General features: G+C 51.0%; 1 protein-coding gene across 2 annotated transcripts in view; it reads right to left on the reverse strand.

Moving 5' to 3' along the window:
• UBASH3A (ubiquitin associated and SH3 domain containing A) overlaps window positions 1-22,592 on the reverse strand; it is a 36,741-nt gene that overhangs the window by 9,425 nt on the left and 4,724 nt on the right. For both annotated transcript variants that reach the window (XM_045863576.2, XM_045863575.3), the window contains exons 3-9: window positions 22,033-22,219; window positions 19,744-19,942; window positions 16,426-16,595; window positions 15,494-15,702; window positions 8,740-8,866; window positions 4,894-4,993; window positions 1,690-1,812 (exon numbers count right to left, since the gene is read on the reverse strand). In XM_045863576.2, coding sequence (XP_045719532.1) covers window positions 1,690-1,812; window positions 4,894-4,993; window positions 8,740-8,866; window positions 15,494-15,702; window positions 16,426-16,595; window positions 19,744-19,942; window positions 22,033-22,219 — 1,115 coding nt within the window. The remainder of the gene's footprint in view (window positions 1-1,689; window positions 1,813-4,893; window positions 4,994-8,739; window positions 8,867-15,493; window positions 15,703-16,425; window positions 16,596-19,743; window positions 19,943-22,032; window positions 22,220-22,592) is intronic.

The following is a 22,592-nucleotide window of genomic DNA, read 5'->3' on the forward strand; positions in this document are numbered from 1 at the left end:
GAACATGGAGCCTGCTTAAGATTTTCTCTCTCCCTCTCCCTCTGTCCTCATACCTCCTCCTGCTCTCTCTCTCTCTCTCTCAAAAAAAAATACAGTATTCAACACTCAAGAGATTGCCTACTGCTGGCTTCAGAGATGGAGGGGACCACATGGCAGGGAACGTAGGGTCGCTAGGAGTTGAGTGCACCCCTTTGAGGATAGCCAGCAAGGGAATGAGGACTTCAGTCCTACAACTGCAGGGAACAGAATCCCCCCAACAGCCATTGGGAGAGACTGGAACTGCTTCCAACAGGCTCCAGATGGGAGCCCAGCCCAGGTGACACCTGGCTTTCATGCTGTGAGATCCTGAGCAGAGAACTCAGCCACGCTGTGCCTGAGCTTCTGCCCTATGGAACCGTGAGCCGACATGTGGGGGCTGTTTTAAGGTCGGGGTAATCTGTGCTGGGGCAACGGGGAGCTTGAGACTACCCGAGGCTCATGGGAGGACAAGCCTGGAGGTCACATTGCCTCTCACAAAACCAGAGGGTCTGGTCCTTGGGAAAGAAGGGCATCTTTTCAGTAGGATATATGCACAGTGCCAAGGCCAGAGGCTGTAGAGGAAGGTGTCACAGGTTGGATTGTGTCCCCCAAATTCATATGCTGGGGTCCCAAACCCCAGGTCCTCGAGTGTGACATGGTGTCTTCATAATGGTGGTCAAGTTATGATGAGGTCACTAGGGGGGCTCTGGTCCACTCTGACCAGTGTCCTTGTAAAAGGCAGAGTTTGGATGCAGAGACAGTGGGCACAGAGGGACCCGTCTACACGCCAAGGGGAGGGGCCTGGGGCAGACGCCCTCGCGGACGCAGGAGGAACGCGGACTTCTGGCATCCAGAACCCAGAGAGAATGCACCTCTGTTGCTGAAGCCATTCTACGTTGGCACTTTGTTACGTGGCCCCACGGAACCAATGCAGAGGCCATCTACTGCCCGCCCGGACACCGAGCTCCTTCAGTTCACACACCTTCTCCAGTTCCCGGTTCCAGGTTCTTCATTCATTAAAGGAAGACCAGATGGATTTATTGGCTTCTTGTGTTCCAAAAAGTCAATCAATGGAACCAGAACCCCAGACATAAAGCATAAGCCCAAGCTGACAGATTTTGAAATAAAAACAAAGAGAAGATGTGTTTTTTTAATTTTTAAAATAACATCCATAGTGTACACGGTGGTCGTTGGTTTTTCTCCCCCCCCTCTTTTTTTTTTTTTAAAGATTTTATTTATTTATTTGAGAGAGAGAGAACGAGAGAGAGCACATGAGAGGGGGGAGGGTCAGAGGGAGAAGCAGACTCCCTGCCGAGCAGGGAGCCTGATGCGGGACTCGATCCCGGGACCCCAGGATCATGACCTGAGCCGAAGGCAGTCGCTTAACCAACTGAGCCACCCAGGCGCCCCTCTCCCCTCTCTTGTTCTTTCCACGCCTATCATTCGTTCCTTCTGACTTCCCCAACCGTCCGTCCTGGGTCCTATCTCTGCACTTCCACTCACTAGCTGTGTGATCTTGGGCAACTTACTTAACCTTTCTGTGGTTAAGTAAGCGTCCTCATCGCAGAGTGGGGATAATGCTAATGCTGACTTCAATGGGCGTGTAGCTAAGGCTCAGTATGCACTAGAGATAATCATTGCTGTGATTATTGTACTTATCCCCAAACATACCTGCCATCCTGGACTGGAAAATCCCACACGATGATAATGGTGGGTCGTTTTCAAAGTCTTTGATACCATTGCTCCTTCGGGGTAGACTGTAAGGGAAGTTCAGGTCTGGCCGGTAGTATTTCCCTAAAGCATAAATAACACCAGGCGTTCAGGTCCATCAACTTAGTGCATATTTAAAACCCCCAAGATCGAGACCCATATCGGAAGCAGGGTTATCACTTAAATAGTTGTCAACTGTGTTTTTTCTGGAATGTGCTCTGCGATGTGGATTCAACTGGAGAGAAATTTCTACTCTACTGAGCACACATTTCTTCAAATACAGAAAACACAGGTTTTCGCCTCAGGAAACGTGAGACCCTCTTTGTCCCCTGAGGACCCCTCACAAAGATTCACTCATACAATTTTCCTGCTTCCATTACTGATTTAGCTTAACTTGATGGGAATCCCAAGTTGGCGTTAATTAAGGAGGTGAAATTCTGCCTGTCCCCATAGCTGACAATGTGTCATACTGCCTCTGGGGATGGAGTACCCATGGCCGAATGTTCCCGCATTGTGCATTATTCAGCCAACTGCTGAGGCATGCCTGGAAATCCGGAGGATCCACAGGAACTCCCCCCACCCTCCATCTAGAGGCTGCGAAGCATTTGACCTTGAGCTCTACGACCTGACAGTCTGGTACAAATCCTGACACCAGGGGTTGCCAGTTGTGTGATTAGGTCTGCCTTATCAGTAAAAGGGAGAAATGATAGAGCTGTTACAATGAGTCACTGTGATCCCAGGGCCTGGCTCAGGGTAAGTGGTCAACAAGTGGTGGGCCTCATCTCGCTGTGTGCCGGGTCTATCCCTCACATCCTCCCACGCAGCCCCCAACCCCCCGGCTGCCAGCAGGTTCTAGCCACCAAGCCGCTTTTCCTGAGACCTGCTGTGCATTCGGGGCAGGCCCCATCACGTGCCCTGCCCGAGCACGCCAGCCCAGCCCTGCTCACAGCATCCCAGCCCTTTCCAAGCATGATTTTCCTGAAAGCTCCCTCCCTGGAACGTCCATTGGCAGAGACATTGTTTGAAGAAAGGCCTTCGTTAAATGCCAAAATACACGTGTTTGCTGGAAAAGTGGATTTTTTCTTTTTTTTCCCCAAGAGAAGGTCTATTGACTGTGTTGTATTCTCAAAGGCATCTGCTCCATGTCGGTCTCTTGTCCTCGGACACTCTATCTGTGAGGGTGGAGAGCAGAGCTCAGAAGAAGACAAGGATCTGGAGCAACATTAGGTTCTGGTGGTGTAGAACCTTATAGACAGGGGGTGACCTGGCAGCAGCCCTGAGAAATGAGGGGCTGTACAAGGCGTGGGGATTTGGCCCAGAAGTGAGCTGAAATGAGGAGGGTCAGAGGAAAGGTTGGCCTCTCCCCCAAACACCCCATTGTAATACGGTAAACATAGCAATATGCAGAATTTGGACAAATTAGACTGTCAGTATTCACTGTAGGGCCACTTTGCCTGGTGCAAAGAGCCGCCAGGAGCCTCCTTCAAGCTGGACTCTCCAGTGCCTTTGAAGTACTTTCCCGAGATGCCCTTCAACAGATGAATGGATAAAGAAGAGGTGGTCCATATGTACAATGGAATATTACTCAGCCATCAGAAAAGATGAATACCCAACTTTTACATCAACGTGGATGGGACTGGAGGAGATTATGCTAAGTGAAATAAGTCAAGCAGAGAAAGTCATTTATCATATGGTTTCACTTATTTGTGGAGCATAAGGAATAGCATGGAGGACATTAGGAGAAGGCAGGGAAAAATGAAGGAGGGGAAATCGGAGGGAGAGATGAACCATGAGAGACTATGGACTCTGAGAAACAAACAGGGTTCTAGAGGGGAGGGGGGTAGGGGGATGGGTTAGCCCAGTGATGCATATTAAGGAGGGCACGTACTGCATGGAGCACTGGGTGTTATACGAAAACAATGGATTGTGGATCACTACATCAAAAACTAATGATGTATTGTATGGTGATTAACATAACATAATAAAATTTTTAAAAAAGTACTTTCCCCTGTAGGTAACCTGGTCTTTTGTCTGGATGACCAATATTCTTCCTCCTTCCATGACGTCCCACCACTGGTTTTGGAGCTGGTTGTTTTGTGTTGGTTCTCACACCATCACCACCACCACACGCACACTGACGTCAGGTGCCATTTCAGTCTGTGCTTTCAATCATTGTTGTCTTACAAGAACGTTTCTTCTAACTGCATGTGTGAGTGCCAATTCATTCTCATAGCCGCCTACCATCCTATTGTTTCTCTTCTGAGCCTTTGTGTCTCTGATTGGTCTTGTTTTATAGATACTACCAGAGCATCCCCTCCGTGGGTTCTTGCAGGTATGTTCGGTCATGATATAATCTGCTCAGAATTTTCCTGGTGTATGCTGATCATCTGCCAATGGTTTTCTCCTCTTCTCAGCCTGCTGGGCTCCGGGAGGAATTCCAAAAGAGCTTGGCTAGCCCAGCTACTGTGACTCCATGTTCATTCAATATCTTCATTTATACAGTTGTCCGTGGCTTAGAAATCATGGCATGCTGGCTTTCCATTAAGGGATGTGCATTGGTACAGATGTAGATCATCGGTAGGGATTGCCTGTGGGTGTGCTGTATTTACAAGCACCGTCCTTAGTTCTTAGCATCACTGGTATCCCCGGTGAACTTGGGGTAAGCAAGGTGCATGTTCAGAATACGTCCATCTGTTGAGTAGCACAGTTAAACATTGTAGGGAAATGACGACAGCAGTGAAGATGAGCTCAGAGAGATAGAGCAATGAGCCTGCGAGATAGGGTTGTGCCAACAGCTGAGGGTTCGGAGACCTCAATATACTCTCAAGTCAATGCTGGGCACTCACCAGCTACCATATGTGTGTATCCAGAAGAAAGACAACTGCCCATGGGTCACACCAGCAGATGGCTTACTGTTGATGGCCATTCCTCCGTCTTCCATGCAGCATTTGAGGCAAGATACTCACAGACAGCGTACACACTCAGTGCACGAGTATAACGCCCATGGAGAAAGATGTAGTGCACACCCCTCTCACATATACTATCTCGACACAGTCACTCTCAAGAATGGTGCCATAGTAGAGTTGACTCAGGAGGTCAGGAAGGGATGTCATTTGTTAGATCTACCTATTTTCTGGGTTTCCATTCCGCCAGGACATTACCTACCATCTGGAGTGGAGCATTGCTGTAGCCATGACTTCCCGAAGATCTGATCCACTCTTTCGCCATGGCGCACCACCAAAACACTCCTCCTCGCTATTGTGGCCTGAGATGGTGGAAGGAAAGGCATGTGCATTTTTACATCTGCATTCTTAGACTTACTCAATGGGCACCTCCCCTCGCCATCCCACAGGTGGCCTAGAAACGGGATCTCTTCCTTCCTCCCTCAGTGGCTACAGCCCATTTCACCAAAGTCATTGCAATGAAAGAAGATTAGGAATTGCAGGTGGAAATCTCTTTAATTTCTAGCAACTTTTTATTTCCTAGGCATTATGACACTACCAAAGAAATGAAAAGCCATAGGAACAGCCTATACCATACAGAGCACATCAACTTTTCTACCTTTGTGTTTCTTCCATGTCCTTACCCCTGTCCTAGTCCCTCCAGGCAGCTGTAACAGAACACTACAGCCTGGGGGCTCGTAAACAAGAGACATCTATTTCTTATAGTTGTGAAGGCTGGAAATTTGAGATCAGGGTGCCTACATGATTGGGCGAGGACCCTCTTCTGGGCCAACTTTCTGGGTCCTCACAGGGTGGAAGAGGCAAGGGAGCTCTGTGGGGTCCCTTGTATAAGGGCACTAATTCCATCATGGGAGTTCCACCCTCCTGACCTAACCACCTCCCAGAGTCCCCACCTCCTAATGCTAGTACATTGGTGGTTAGGATTTCAACATATGAATTTTGGGGGGACACAAACATTCAGAACAGAGCATCCCTCCATAGTGACTTCTTAGGACATTTTCTATATCCACACATATATGTTATCATATAATAGATATTACATATTTTCTCTCTATATAGATACTGCTGTTAGTATCCTTGGGGCCCAGCATATTGGGAGCATGCCTGTCAGAGGCTGGGAAACAAGCTTCAGTTCACAGACTCCCCACCTAGGGAGCTTTGGATCTCATTGGGACCAAGGGACAAACATGGAAAGATGAGTCATAAAAGAGGATGAGATGAGATGAGATGGAGAGCTGACAGTACCTGCCATAGGAGGTGGGCTGAGGGGACTTCAGGTCAGACATGGAACTTGGTCATGCCTAGAGCCAAGATCACCAGGGATGGATGGGCCAAGGTCACCAAGATGGACAGGCCAAGGTCACTGGGATGGATGGGTTATGGTAACCAGGGATGGATAGGCCAAGCTCATCAGGGATGGCCGGAATGAGAAGGGCATCTGGGCAGGAGGCAGCTCTAGCTGCTGGTCTGCTTGTCCTTGCCTAGCTCCTTTTCCTTAAGTGGACCCTTTTCTCCCACTCCCCATCTTTGGCCCCACAGGCAAACACACACCTTCTAAGGCAAAGCTCCAAAGGGAAGTTCGTCTTGTTGTCTTACAATCAGGAAGGATGATTGATGCCTGTTGGCACCAGGATGCCTTTCCCCAGGAGAATGGATATTAAAGTATCTCATCCCCTGGCCCTGTCAAGGGCTGATCTGCAAGCAGATTGCAAGACACACATGGGCTCCCAGCCTTAGTCTGCTTATTGACAGTCTCCAAGTACTGTCAATGCATTGGGCTAAGGTTTTGAATTTACAGCATTTTCTTCCCTGGAGTTGCTGAGAGCATTTGAACTTTGAAATGCAGAGCTTTGCAACAGGAATATTAAGATAAAGTGCAAAGCCCTTGGGGAGTGGAATGGCCTCGCTCCTGGGGCCTAGGGGACACCAGGACTGTATTGCCTCTTTAGACATGAGAGGCCCGGGGGCTGCTGTAGCCAAGCATCACCACCTGGGGACTTTAAGCAAAAGATGGATTCAGTTTAGAGGCTAGAATTCCAAAATCACGGTGTCAGCAGGGCCACTCCCTCTGAGGTCCTAGGGAAGGATCCTTCCTGGCTTTCTCAGCTCCTGGAGCCCTAGCAGTCCTTGGCTTCGGCTGAGACACTCCAGTCTCTGCCCCAATGCTCACGTGGCCTCCTCCTCTGTGTATCTGTGGTCTCTCCTCTTCCCTGTGGATCACATAACCTGTTTGTGTTTCCTAGTAGCAGCTGTGATTGGATTTAGGGTCCATGGGATGCTCCCCATCAAGACCCTTAACTCAGCCCTCAGACAAAGACACTCTTCCTCATAAGAGAACACTGGCAAATTCCAGGGACTGGGACCTCATATCTTTGGGGCCGTTCTTCAGTCTACTAGCATCCGTGTATGAAAGCTGATGCCACAGTCTTCTTTTCCTACCACACGGAGGGGTGAGCTCAGACCAGGCAAGGAGGGCCCGGCTTGCAGGGAGATGTCTGTGAGGCTTTCACCCATTCAAAGCTGCAGCGAGTTCAGATGCAGGCCGAGCTATGAGCTGACCCTTCCATTCCAGCATCTTGTCCTCCATCTGGAAAGGGGGGCATGGCCTCAGGGAGCCCCATCCCAGTCCATGCCTGCTCCCCTGCACCCCACTAAGGGGGCCGAGTCCAGCTTCTGCTGTGCCTTCCAGAGTCTGGGCAGTCTGGGTAGGGGTAGTTTTTGTCCATCTCTGGCTCCTGGCCAGCAGCTACTCAGCCCGGGCTGTTCCCTCCGACTAAAGACCTGTCTAATGGGGATGCTCCGTGGCCTTCCCAGTCCCAGCGTCCTGTGCTCAGCTCCTGTCTGGACCAAGCCCACCCTAGCCTGGAGGGGCTGGTGGCTTCTTGGGGGAAGGAAAGTGAGCTTTGGATTTAGGGCAATTGGCTCATGAATCCTGATCAGGGCCTTCATTAGGTCATTAGGTGATTTATCCAATGAGATTTACAAGCCAAGCCCCCAGCCAGGTGCTGAGGACACAGGGACAAGCCTGACATCACGGCCCTGCCTCTGTATAGGGACAGACTCTCAGCACTGAGGGCCTGGCCTGCGATGGCACCTTGTCCCATGTAACCCTCCAAAACAACAAGTTCGGGGGTGCTTAGATGCCTGAGTGCCCCTTGCAAGCTTCCTACCTTCCATAAGTCTCAGTCTTCAGATCTGTGAAATGGGGACTAACATCTCCCATGCAGCTGGAGGTGGCTAGGCTGAAATCCTAATGTGATGTGGGGGCACAGGACGCAGGACATGGAGGGACCACTTCGGAAATGATGCAACAGAGAGGCATCTCCACTGAAGTGGGAAGTGGTCAAGGGTTAGTTGCAGGAATGCCCTGCCCCCTGGGGGTTCCTGCATAAGGGACCAGAGGGCCAGGCTGCCCACCACCCAGACAGCGCCAGGGACACCATGTCACTTGTTTGCTTTGGGGGAGGGGCTGCCTGCTCCGCGGAGGCCCTGTGGGCAGCTTTCACTCCTGAACGTGCCCCAGGTAGGTGGCAGGACTCACGTGCCCCTGCTGTGCCCCAGAGCCTGGCCCTGCTGCTGCTGGCCCTCCGGGTTACCAAGTACCAGCCCCCTTCTTTCTCCTAGAAATGACTTGAAAGACGCCCATCTTTGGGGGCCTTGGGGGAGGTGATTTCTCCAGGGTCACACAGCATGCTGATGAGATAATTGGTGTAAGAGTCTGGGATTCTGGGCAGGGCTGTGTCCCCACATCTTCCCTGCCCCATGCCCTGACGCCGTGACCAACTGAGTTACAGACACATGCTGCATGGTCTTGCAACGTCCAGAAGGCTGCCTTCAGGGGCTTACAGCTTGGCTCACAGCTAAGGGGCGTCCACCCTCTGGCCCAGGGTGGACTGAGCAGTGTGGCCTGTGTCTGAGCAATGCGGGGCAGAGCCTCTTGCCGAGCCACCTGGCTCTGTAGCTGTACCTGAGGGGCTGAGTCTACCATGGAGTTAATTTAAAGTGTGGCTTCCCTTTACACATCTTATTAAACAGGGAATCCTGTCACCTGTAAAGCCTGGATGCTGCTAATGTCCCTTGGCGTCTGTGAAGGGTAGAGTTCCCCATTTCGCTGGCTGCTGGCCTCACCGTCCTTTCTGGAGATCAGGTCCATGGCCAGGCTGAAGGTATAGGTCCTGCAGGAGAAGAAACGAGTGTGCTCTTGTCATGAAGACATTGGAAAGCAACTGTCTGCATCTGGTCGTGCATGTGCATGGGGACACATGTGACAAGATGGGCAGGGAAGGTCATTGTTGAGGACGAAACACAACCGTGTGTTCAAAGAGCCCAGTGCTCAGCACATAACAAATCCTGAGTAAATCCCATTATGGGCTGAATCATGTCCCCTTGACATTTAGAGTCCTGACCCCCAGCACCTCAGAGTATGACTTTATTGGAAACAGGGAGTTTAAAGAGGTAAATAAGGTAAAAGGAGGCCAGTAGGGTGACCCACTTCTATCTTATAAGAAGAGAGTAGAAGGTACAGAGAAAACACCAAGGATGCTGGCCCAGAGGACAGACCATGAAGAGAGGCACCAGGAAGGTGGCCGTCTTACACACCTAAGAGAAAGGGCCACTGGAGAAACCAGCTCTGCCCACACCCAGATCTTGGACTTAAAGCCTTCGGTCATGAGGGAAGAGATGTCTGTTGTTTAAGACCCCAGGCTGGGGGCGCCTGGGTGGCTCAGTCTTTAAGCATCTGCCTTCGGCTCAAGTCATGATCCAGGGTTCTGGGATCGAGCCCCGCATCGGGCTCCCTGCTCCGAGAGAAGCCTGCTTCTCCCTCTCCCACTCCCCCTGCTTGTGTTCCCTCTCTTGCTGTGTCTCTCTCTGTCAAATAAATAAATAAAATCTTTAAAAAAAAAAAAAAGACCCCAGGCTGGCATACGTGGTACATGGCCCAGGCAAACTAGTCCACCATCTGCATAGATTTACCTTCTGAAATAGCCAAAGGTGTGAGGATAGATGTGGGATGCGAGAATGAACAAGCAGTCAAGAGACACATTAAGATCTAGGGAAACACATAGAAAAGGGTATTTAGTGGAATGGCTGGTAAAACAGGACCCGAGGAGTTGCAGGTGGTGAGGAAATTGCCACCTGACAACGGAACCAAGAAAGATGCCGTGAGGTGGGCACACATTCAGGAGGACTGGGAAGGATGGAGGGAGAAGATCACAGCTAACTAGAGTCATGTGAACTCAAGGACATGAGAGGGGTCGAGTGTGTCTGGAAGGAACAGGGGGAGGGGCCAGAGGAGAAGAGTGAATGGTCACTTACATCCTCCAAGAACAAGCAAATGGCCAAGTTCCCCAGGGGAAATTCACTTTATGAAAGGGGAGATCATCTTTATAAATTCTATTTTAAAATAATCTATAATCAACACCCCAAAACCAAATAATCTAATTAAAAACAGGCAGAGGGCATGAACAGACATTTCTCCAAAGAAGACATCCAGATGGCCAACGGACACATGAAAAGATGCTCAGCATCACTCGTCATCAGGGTAATTATCTCCTCTCGTAATATTTATTTTTCAAAGTTTTGTCAGCTCCTCTCCCATTTATTCTCCCAGATACACTTTTCAGCCATTCACTGAAGTTCCAGCAAATGATCCCATTGGGATTTTTCCTGGCATTTCATTAAACATGAAGGTTCAATGAATCCAGGAGGAATCGATACATTCACGATTCGTCTTCCTCAGTCATGAACATGGTGTGTTTCTACGTCCTCAACCCATGTGTGAATATTAGCGTTTCCCCCATAGACACTTCGTGTCCTGGATTCTCTCGCAACGACTGCTGGCCCCACCTGTCCATGCTGAGACCGGACCAGGGCCAGAGCCAGGGGCACCTCAGGAGCATTTGCCCTGCACCCCAGCCTCCGGGCACCAGCCTTCCATCGCCACCAACTCGTGCCTCAGACCATTCATGCCCCCATGTTGTTTCAATTTGGTGAACGCACTTCTCAAACTGTCTGCAATTTCTTTTCAGATTGTCACCCCCCCGTGTTGTGCTGGAAACTCCCATTGGCGGGATACAGCTCACGTAGATTTCCTTTGCTCACATATTCTCAGTGTCAGAGGCCAGCTCCCGAGAGCTGTGGGCTGTAGTTGGCCATAAGTGGACCAAGAACACTGGTGTCCACGTCCAAACCATTGACATTTCCCTCCTCCCGGGGCAGAGGCCCTATTTACAGTCTCCTATTGACAAAGGAAACGTTGGTGGGTTTCCTCTTCCTGAGGATGAGGCGGGGCCCGCACTCTGCTCGAGCCTCCCCTCGCACACAACAGAGCCTCCTTATCTATAAATAGCATCTGTAAAGTCTACAGTTGGAGAGAAAACCAAATTGTTTTTTTGCTTGTCTTTCAAATGAAATATAATCAAGATTCCAATGAGAGGAGAAAGGAAAGATCTTAACGTTTAAATATTTCTGATCTTCTCTCGGGAGAACTACTTAATGGTCAACTTACGCCACAGAAGTAGATGGGTTTAAATTCTCCCCGGCTTTTAAAAGGGGCATAGCTGCAGTCCGTGGGGTTGTATGGACCACATCCCCATATTAGATTCCTGGGGCGGCCGTAACAAGGCACCACAGACTGGGCAGCTGAGACAACAGACATGTATTGTCCCCGTCCTGGAGTCTGAGTTCTGAGATCCAGGCGTGGGCAGGGCTGGCTCCCCACGAGGCCCCCTCCTAGGTGTGTGGACACCCTACTCTCCCATGTCCTCATGTGGTTTCCCTCTGTGCCTGTCTGCTTCCTGATCTCCTCCTCTCTTAGGGACATGGGTCAGATTGCATGGGGGCCACTCCTAGTGATCTCATTCTTCCTTAATCCCCTCCGTAGAGACCCCATCTCTACAGTCACATTCTGGGGTGCTGGGGGCCAGGACTTCAACATAGGGAATCTGAGGCAGACAGAATTCAGCCCACGACAGCACCTTTATTATGTCTGAGGTACTTGCCACCAACTTGCTCTGCGGTTTGGAAATTACTGGACCGGTACGGCTTCAGTGTGGAAAGTCTTCTCATCACGGCCAGAAGACAGACTGTTCTCTAAGCTATAACACTCACGGCCTCTCCACTCTTTGTTCTAGATTATGCTACATATGTTCTTCTATGTGGAGCATTGAGAGCCACGGTGATTCATGAAGACGCTCTCCCATTGTATCCCCCTGGTCACCTCTCATCTTCTTAAAGGTCACGGACAGATATTGGGGTGTGATTTTGTCATGCAGTGAATCCAAAGCCTCCTGGAACCATTGAAAAAAGGCTGAAGTTGAATTGGTGATGGGCTGATGGGTGGTGGATATTTCGGTGGCCGAGCAGAACAGCATGCCTGCAAACTCAAACGTGTCCCCTCTGGCAGGTAGGGGCTGCTCCTGATGCAAGTGCACATCTGTCCTTGGGCACCGGAAGGCCAGCAGGCTGCACATGCCAAATATCAGTCCTGCAGCCCACGCAGTCTGAGGTATGTACATGTCTGCCCACCGCAAGCTAGTCTTTGGATGGTGCCACCAGACCACATTTCCCTCTACTCAACAGTTTAGTGATGTGTCCAGCCATTCAAGGATCATCTTCTAACTTAAAAAGCCATAGGGGCTTAATAAAGTACACTTCTGGCAGTTCTAGAAGACTCTGCCAGGAGGACCGAGTCTGACGGCAGTGCTGGCTATCGGCCCAAGGGTCCATGACCACATGTCTCAGTTTGTCAGGATGTCTTGCTGTCCCTCAGGGAGGATGGGGGGGCTTCCAAAACATGGCCAATCGAACACCCCATCGCTGAGCCTACTACTTAGTTTTCTCTCTTTTTGTGGCAATTTTTCTTGGTATTTATTAATTCATAAGGGAAACTTGTCTTGTCCTTAGGAAGAATAGTCCCAGCAATGTCAGGCTTAAAGGCTAGACTGGTTATGCTGGTCACAGGTGGTTGACAGATTAATTGTGAAGCCAAAAATATAATAACCACAAACTCGTCTCCTACAGAGTCTTTACCGTGTAGTTCTAGAAACATCCGGGTTTGCCAGTTGCCTGGTGGCAGCGAAGCTCTCCCATCCTGAGCGGGGAGTGGAGGACCTACCCTGCCCCTTCTGGAACTCAGTCAGTTGGGGTGTAACCAGTGTCTCCTGATTTCCTTAAAGCATTCATGGGACCTGGTGACAGAGCTGGTTCTCAAGGGAAACAAGTGCTTCCTTAATAAGTGCGACTTCATCCGACCTCCCCACCTCCCTGGGCCAGAGTGTGCTCAGCTTTCCAGGACAGGGGGCTGCATTGGATTAGCTCTGCAGTCCCTTGGGGCACCAATGTGACTTTGTGGTAGCCCACAGAACCCATAGCCATGTCTACCCTGAGAAAATGGTGCGTCTCCAGATGACTGGTCTACTGCACCTGGAATGACTGTGCTCATTTTGTGGAAACTGTGTCCCTTTTTGCATCGGGTGTGGGAAGGCAGGGATCGCCCAACATGCATGGTGTGTGCAACCCCAGCCCTGGATTTATCTGACTTCTCCTGTTTATTCTCTCTTTGACCTGATGTCCTCATATTCTTTTCTTTAAATTTAAAATGGGTAAATTTATATTTTGAAAAAGTAATGCATATATATGGTTCCAATATTTACAAATCATGGACGGTAGAGAGCAAAGTCTCCTTCCCAAGTCCTCTTCCTTCTCCCGGCCCTTCCCCTAGCCCCCAGGGCACCACTATTGGAAGTTTCTAGAGATGCTCCTTTCCAGGGATCTTTTAGGCACAAGCATGCGTATAAATACACATCATACACATACATGTACAGACAGTCATGTTTCACTTCCCCCTTACCCCCAAATAGTTCTGTACTAGCCACAGCGTTCTGCAACCTGTCTCAGATCTTTTCATATCAGCACCTAAATTACTTCCAAGTGACCATTTTTTAAACACAGCAAGTATTCCATTGTATGGATGTATCCTAACTTATTTCACAAATACATTATTTCATAATTGCATGATCTCTTTTACAGACCATTTAGGTCATGGTGGAAAGCATACACACACCCTTTGCCGGTTATCCAATCAAACGCCGAGCGGCGTGCCACGCTGTGCAGAGATTTCGTAGATGCCCTTAAGGTCCCTGGTCAGCTGACTTTAACTTAGTCCCAAGGGACATTATCTTGTGTGGGCCTGACTTATTCAGTTGGAAGGTCTTTAATAAAGGCTTAGGGCTTCCCTGACCTCAGAGATTCCAAGTAGAGAGCAGAGAGTAAGTAGAGAGTAGAGAGCAACTGCTCTCCCATCTGCCTGGGGAGTCCTTCCCGCTTGTCACACGGAGACAAGCATTTCAATCACCATGGTTTCCAGCGGCTGTGTTCCCTTTCCTCCCTCCCTCACCCCAACTGTGCCACATAGCACTTCCTTGTAATAAACCCTTAAATGGATGTGTATATATGTGGTGTGTAACATATACATATATTACAATATAAATAATATGACATAAATAGAAACTATTATATTATTATGAAATCATTTTTGTATATTAACTATAAAATACTATATATTTTAGAAATGTATTCATATTATATATGTATAAAATATATACATATTATATATATATAAAATATATAATTTTTATATATATATATAAATTACTATTCTGCTGTTCTGGTTCTCTGGCTAAACCTTAACTGACCCTGAATTTGGGATCAGGAGTGGGGTGCTGCTGGGACAAATGCCTAAAATATGGGAGCAGCTCTGGGACTGAGCAGTGGGTGGAGGTGTGGAAAATTTTGAGAAACTCAATAAAGAAACTACTTTGGACAGACTGTTTGTGGTAATATGGATGCTGGGAGAATCAGGAAGCAGTCAGATACACGTTACAGGAAATTGGAGGAAGGGGGATCCTTACCATGTAGTGGCAAAAAGTTTAGTGAAATTGTTGGTGGAGAGGAGAACCTATAAGCAGTGAAGTTGGTCGTGTAGCTAAGAATATTTCCAAGCACAGTGTTAAAGGTGTGGCCTGTTTTATTCTTGTTGCTCCTAGTGACACATGTGAGGAAAGAGATTAATTGAAGGAAGCAAATTGAACAAAAGGAACCAAGATCTGATGATTCCGAGCAACCTCAGCCTCCCAGACGATGCTAGAAATGCTCAAGTGAAGAGATTCTCCAGCTGAACATGAAGAAGCAAGCCACCAGGAGCCTTACAGCTTCTAGGAAATGAGTTCTGCCAACACCACGTGAACTCAGGAGAGGACCCTGAGCTTCAGATGAGACCCCAGCCCCCGCCCAAACCTGACTGCAGCCTTGGGAGACCCTGAGCTAAGCCACGCCCAGACTCCTGATGCATGAAAACTAGGAGATAAAGAACGTGTGTTGCTTTAGCTGGGAAGTTCGTGGTCATCTGCTGTAGAGCAATGCAAAACTAGTCATGCATCTTAGGACTTTACAGTTGACACACTGAGCAGAAAGATAAATAAAGCCAAGCTTAGGATCTCTGATTATGATCTCTTACGCCCATAATAAGGAGGTGGTTTTTGTAGTTGTTTTGGGATTATGATCTCAGAAGCCCAATAGAGTAATTCACATTTTCTGAATATTATCCGCAGAAAACCATGAATCGACCAAGATATTAACCGTATACCTGCAGGGATAATGTTGCCGGCATGGAGAAGGCAATTTTTACCCATGATGGAATGGTCTAGAAGCATACAAATATGGCAACCGCTGTTTTCATTGGGACGTTCTTGGACACTAACTCAGGGAGAGATGTTTGGGTGGCCGCTGGAGGCCGCACTCACCTGTGCTTAACCCAGGTATCAGACTCGCTGGCTTGCTCCGTGTAGTTCTCAGGTAGGAAGCCTCGGCAGCCTGTCCGCTGGGAGATCCCAAACACCCAGCCCTCGCTGGCTTCCTCCTGCTGAGTGGGGTCCACGAAGATGTAGTCGCCAGGACTTAGTGTAAGCTCGTCCACGTTCTGAGGTTTGTACTGGAAGAGGGCCCTGAGGGTCTGGAAAAGATGCAAGTGTTTTCCTTGAAGGCACTCCAAGGCCTTTGTCTGATGATAGATAGTAGCATATAGGAGAATATGGCCCAGAATTCTTGGGATCGGTTTGGAAATGAATTCTGGTGTCTGTCTATCTATCTATCTATCTATCTATCTATCTATCTATCTATCTATCTATCATCTATCTATCATCTATCTCTTATCACTATTTACTGGTCTCTAATATGAAAGATCTTAGAGCATATTTAGACTTTCACATCCACCTTCCTTGGCATGAGATTATTTATAGCTTCTCATACAACATGGAACATGGTGGATTTATTCATGCTAATTCCATGGGTCTGAAAGGGAGCACTGCCTACTTTCCATGTAAGCTAATCAATTTGCGGGGAGGAAGTCTTGCAATGAGGCTTCACTGAAATCATCATTTAAACAAATTAATAAGCAATACAACATATTTGTAAATTTTTGCAACAGTCCATTTTTTATTGCCAACAATGCTACCATTGCTTTTTCCAATTTTTTTTTGTGTCTGCAACTCATATATAAAAGAATGCTAGTTCCAAATTGCACAAAAGGGGGAATGATTTAAAAAACAATAGACGGTCTTCCTTTTCCTGAAACACCTCCAGAGGAGGGCTCCTGGGGGTCAGTGCTCTGCCGGGTGGGAACCATTTGTTCCCATGCGCTGCTCTGGGCGAGGCTCCCAGGCCTGGGTTTGCTCACCTGGTAGTGCACGAAGCGCATGTCTCGGGAGTAGAGCACTGCGGTCCATTGGCAGCTGTGGCCCGGGCGGATGGCTCTGGCCAGCTGCTCTAGTGTCCTCTGGTGGTGGGGGTAGAACTTGTGGGCCAAGGTCAGATGCAGCTGCTTGGTGCAAGGCTTCACGGTGCAGTCTGTGAGATCAGGTAAACACAAGGATGATGCGTGCTTTAACCCACACCATCGGCACTGCATTTCCAGGATGGCCACGCACCCAGGAGGGGTGGTGCAAAGCCTTTCTGCATGGCGCTTCCTGCCTCCGCCCACTCCTTCCCCCTGGGCACTGGGGCTTTCTTGGTAAGGCAAGGACTCCCCCCCAGACTGTGTAGTCTCCAGAGTTCAGCTTACAGAGGGGATGGTTGGGTACTGCAGGTCTTATAAGGAGCAGGAAAGAGGAGGGGTAGAGATATGGGTTGGGGGTGTTTGGAGCCTGTGGATTTGCTAGCTGGTTGCCCAAACAGTTGACTAAAATGGACGCAGTAAACAGCTGCTCCTTCATTCCCTCGGTGTGCACATTACCCATTGGCCTGGACCGGTAGCCCGGCGCTCTAGCTCAATGAGGTTTGGTTCAGCCTCAGAGTCTCAGGAAGAAAACACCACAGCAATGCGTCAATTGTGTGTCAAACACGACAGCATCTCTACTATTTCGCTCCCTTCGGTGAAGCAGGAAGCCCTTGGAGCAGCCAGCCCCTGGTCTTTTTGGCTGGCCTCTGCCCTGGTGGCCCCAGCCCTCCCGGTCCTCATTCCTGAGCCCTGACGTCGGCCAGGTTCTGCTTTCAGCTGGGCCACAAAGGAGTGCCTGTTCCGGGGAGGCGGAGACCGACGGGAACACACAGATTTGGTCTTAGGTAGACCTGCTTCTGGTGGGTGACCTTGGGAGCATCTTGGCCTGACTCAGCTTTCGTTCTGATGGCAACAGCTTGGGGACAGTGACCACCACCTGCTGAGGCTGCACTAAAACCAGTCTCTTCGTTCACATCTCTGGGCGTCTTTTAGTAAATACTGGTTACCTGCCACCCCTCCCATGGGCAACCCATACAGCAGACAGGATTGGGGGTTCTCCCCTGGAAAATGTCACCAATGTTGCAGTTGCTTCCTGGACCCAGACCCGCCAGCCCCACCGATGTCTCCCATCCCCTACACCAGCCTTTAGCAGCAAACAAGAAACTGTCGAGGTGAGCAGCTGAAATTGAGACTGTGTGTGGGTGGTGGGGAAATTCCTTCTTTAGGTGTTTGAGCACTGCGGGGAGGATGGCCTTGCCACGTGAGTCAGCGTGGCCTGGGAAAGACCCACGCTCAATGTCATCTGAGTTACCAGTGAACCACACACGACTTCTGAATGGGCCCTTGTGTTGTCTGCTCCCCACAGCCCCTGCCTGTGGGGGCGTCTCACTGGGGGGTGGGGGGCCCACTTGCCCGGAGAGGGGCCCAGGACACGCTGAAGCTGAAAGGCCCCTCCCCACCCCTCGGGGTCAGGCCCAAGGCACAGGTGTGGCAGGGCAGGGCAAGACAAGTGCAGGGCTGGTCAGCAGGAACCCAGGTGGGGCCGAACGAGACAGGGCTGGCCCCACGTTCCAGCTCCGACCACTGCTTAGGGGACTCGGTTGCTTTCCTGGGGCTGTTGTCACAAATGGCCACGGACTACGGGGCTTGAACCAACAGAAGTGTGTTCTCTCACAGCCTGGAGGCCAGAAGTCCGAAATCCAGGTGTGGGCAGTGCTGCCCTCCCTCTGAAGGCTCTGGGCAGTGTCCTTCCTGCCGCATCAGGTTCCCGGGGCTCCTGGCGCTCCTTGGCTTGTGGCCGCGTCCCCATATCTCTGCCTCCCTCCTCCCGTGGCCTCCTCCCTGTGTCTCTGGGTGTCCTCTCCTCTCTTAGAGGGACATCAGTCACTGAATGTAGGGCCCACCTGACTCCAGTCTGGCCTTGTGTTAACTAATTATATCTGTAGAGACCCTATTTCCAAATAAAGTCCTTTTCTAAGGTTCTGGGTGGACAGGAATTTTAGGGGACGCTTTCACCCCATGACAGTGACCTTGGGCGGGCATGCTACTCTTTATAAGTGCCGTGCCTGCTCCGCGGCAAGGGGCCGACAGGGCATGGCATGATGAGACCATGTTGTCCTTTGGAGGCAAGGAGATTGAAGAGCCACCTTTGACTCTTGTTTCTATGAAGGACACCGATCTGCAAAGACACGGGGTAAGCCAATAATCATCCAGCAAATAGAATCCCGGAGTCCAGAGGCACACCTCCAGGTGGAAATCCAGGATTCGGTGACCTCCTGATGTGGCCAGATCTGTGTCCAGGCGTGTCTGAGAATGGGGTCTCTGGATGCCTGCAGAGAGCAGGGCGGGGGGTCCCCACCAGGGCACTTGGAGTCACAACGCTGAATGCCTTCGTGTGCCAGGACGGATGGGGAAGCCCCACAGAAACAGGCTGTGCTGTTAGAAGGGCCAGAGGCCTCACCGATTTGCAGAGAAAGAAGAGCGAGTCCTGGAGCTGATAAGGCTCAATGAAGGCCTAGCGCTAACCAGAGACTCCAGAGGAACTCTCGTCTTCGGAGGTCAAGTCCAGAGTCCCTCCCATGAACCCCAGCCGGAGCCCGTCTCTAGACCAGCGCAGGTGCTGGGGGAAAAGGGAGGTTTGCAGATCCTCAAAGTGAGTCTAGACAATCCTTCCCCAAGAGGCCAAGGAAAAAAGACCATGCTCCTCCCTAAAACATTACCAAAAACCAAGTAGGACTTGGTTTTACACACAGCACTGACCCCAGGAGGGGATCTGCCCAAGGTGGGCTTGGGGCTGGGAAGCCCCCGATCCCCCAGCATGGGCACCAGCCTGCAATCCACCGTCTTCACGTGGCCACTCAATGTCCCCTCCTGGGACAGTTTCCCGGGGCAGCTGGAGAGTGCCAAGTGTTCTCAAAAACCACATCGATGCAAACAAAGGTATTCCTACTTAGAGAAAAGATGACCGCTGGTTCTCGGAGTCTGCTTTCCTTTTGAAGGACATCCTGGCTCATTAGATTTAGCTCCAGCCAAACTGTTCAGCCTCGGACTAAGGCCATGTCAGAGGAGCTGGCTGGAAAGGGAGAGGTGAGGATGGAAACGTCCCGGGCCAGGGTGCGTGTGTGCCCAGAGCCCAGCTCAGCCAGCCGTCTGGCCGCCACGGCAGCAAGGAGCAGCCTGCACCCCCACCGTACCCGAGGAGCAAGCTTGGCCCGAGGCGCAGAGCGGTCACTCCCTATTAACCGCACCTTTCATGTGCAAGTGTCCAGGGCTGCCTACCTGCTAAGACAGAGGCTTCTGTAGCGAACATTATGGCAAACTCCCGGATGACGTCTGCAGGGCTGTCGTTCACGAAGAAGCCCAGATAGCTGATGGAAGAGTGGAGAACCAGAGGGACGACCGAGGGGAAGGAGCCCAGGATCCTGTCCCCAGCTCTCTTTAGAGCCTCATACAGACATTCCACCTTGTGGTCTTCACACTAAGGGAGAGGAGACAGAGGATGTGCTTTCTCGCCTTTTGTTAGAAGGGCAACTTTTAACTTAGTAAAAATCATGCAGCCAACTGAGCCTATTTCTGATCACGATGCTGGAATGTAATTTATTTTGTCCATGTGTTTGGGGTTATGGATTTGTTCTTTACCCGGTCCTCAGTTTCTTAGAGATTTCGGGTAAAATTCGAAATGGAATATCCTTTAAGTGTCTGGGTTGGGAGTCACTTGTCACCTTAGCTACCTCCCGTCCCTCCATGTCATTTCAACTCAACCCACAGCTGTGGTCAGCATTGCATCATTTGGCTTCTGGAGGTTTCCCATGGACTCCGAGGCAGTCACGGGCATGCACTGCTCAGAGCTCACAGTGAGGAGGACAGTGGCCTAAGTCCCCAGCATCCAGCCACGTTCCTGCGGTGACCGTGCCCATCACTGCCCCTGATGTGGTTTCCTTGGAGGTGGTCTGGGCTCCCAGGCTCCCTGTCAGCCGGCTGTCCTGCTCGTGGGCTGAGGTTCTGCCGCCTCGTCCTCCCCCGCTCTCCTGCCTGTCCCTTTCTTCTTTGTCCTTCACAGGTGTTTCTCCCAAATAAATCTCTTAGCACTTCTAATTCCAGCTTGGGGTCTGCTTCGTGGGGGACCGTGAATCAACACAGGCTCTGACCCAGTCTCCCCACTGCCCCCCAGTTCACTGCACACAGTTCAGTCTGACCACGCTACCTAATGCCATGCTCCTGCCATGCCACCCTCCACCCTGAGGCGGCAGGTGCTCCCCCTGTCACCCGCAGAGTGCTGTCTACACTGCTCAGCCTGAGCGCCAGGGCCGCGGGCACTGATCAGAGCCCTCAGTGCACTTCCCCCTCCTGCCTCCGGGGCTCAGCGTTGCCCCAGCCACTTCCTGGGCTTGAAGACCTTCCTGCATGTGGAAGACCCACGTGGCCACATGGGACCATGGTGAAACCATAGTGAAACCCAGACCCTTCCCCCCCACTCCCCCTCCCGCCCCCGGCAGGAAATCGGCTCGAGCCCTGCTCTTCCCGGCAGCTGGTTTCCTCCGAATTTCCCACAGCACCTTTCATCCTCTGAGGAACCAGCTGCATTGTAGTTTTAATATGCATTTTTATGTCCCCTTCTGATCAGCTGGCTCTATTCGTCCGTCTATTACATCTTAGCGGCCCTTGTGGGGCCTGGGGAAGCACATGACGTATGGAGGGTGTGACCTTGAATAAGTGACCGTCTGTCCACATTGTATCTCTGGGTCTCAGGTAAGTGGAAGCACAGAGTTGTTACAAACAGAGCTGCGGGGGGACATCTGCTCGTGGAGGCTGAGCGTTGCCTTCTGCATCAAAGGCAGAGACTCAGTCCCTCTGCCGCTCTTCTGCCAGGAAGGGTGCTCGGCCAGCCCTGGCAGGGTTGGACGTGGGCTGGGGGTCGGCGGGGCGGCTGGCACGAGAGAAGGGAGGGGTGCGTGTGTGTATCTACGTCCGTGTCTGTGTGGGTCACGTGGGGTGTGTGTGTGTGTGTCTGTGGGGACACGTGCGTGCTGGGTGCAAGTCCCAGGGGGTTGGGAAGACGAGCTGGGAGGCCAGGTGGCCCCTGGCTGCTGTGACGAAGCGTGCCCATTTCTAAGGTTACTTTCATCCCTGGCTTTGGCTGCCTTCCTTTCCCTGACGAGCCACCCAGGACATGCAGGAAGGAGCCTGACTGTCACAAATGCTGTTGCTGGCAAAGGAGGGGGACCAACTCACACCGGTGTGCCCGGGACTTTCCTGGTTTTCGCGCCAGAAGTTCTGTGCCTTGGGACTGTGCTAGTCTCGGGGTGCAAAGAGCAGTGAGGCATCTACCTCCTCTCGAGGGGTTAGTCTCCTAAGGGATGCAGGGTGGCACCAGACACATTGCCACAGCACGTGGACAGGGCCACCAGACACACAAGCAACACGATGGTGGGAGCACAAAGGGCGGCAGTCCTTCTGCCTGGGGAGCGGGGAAGACTTAACAAAGGGAGGGGCTAAGTGAGTGGGGCTCTGAGGAATGCCTAGGAGTTGCCCAGATGAGGGGAAAAGTGAAGGGTGGGGCCGACTCACCGTGAAGAATTCACAGAGCGTTATGTGAGGGAAGACCTCATGGGCTCGGTTCTTTGTGCACTGACTCTTGCTCTCTCTCCAGAACACCTGCAGTCTTTCCAGCAGGGACCCCGTGGGGCAGAGGAAAAGGGCGTACTCCTGGGGGATGGGATCATCCAGAGAAGGGTCATCACGATGACAACGCAGCCTGCAAGAGAACAGGCTGATTTCACCCATGCCACGAAGGCAGGACACTTTCCCCGCGTGGGGAGGGCAGCAACCCAGCACCAGGGGTGTCCACACTGCACAAATTCACTGCCAGCCCCCCGCAGCAAGGCTGGTGTGGCCGCAGCATGGTGCCGGGCCCCCCCCACCCCAGGCTCGGCCCCACATGAGTCTGATTCCTGGGCCAAAGACCAAGACAGTGAGAGAAGGTGGCCTGGTCTTCAAACGGTCTTTGGGGGCCAGAAAATTTGTAGAAAACATTCACATTTCGTTCTATCCGACTTCAAATTGAGCATAAAAGTCAAAACTAAAAAAGAAAAACAAAAAAACAAACCTAGACAAAATGTAGGTGGCTA

Source organism: Mirounga angustirostris, unplaced genomic scaffold, assembly GCF_029215605.1.
Source record: "Mirounga angustirostris isolate CCGP_5_RB_7025 unplaced genomic scaffold, mMirAng1.0.hap1 SCAF_1, whole genome shotgun sequence".
NCBI lineage: Eukaryota > Metazoa > Chordata > Mammalia > Carnivora > Phocidae > Mirounga > Mirounga angustirostris.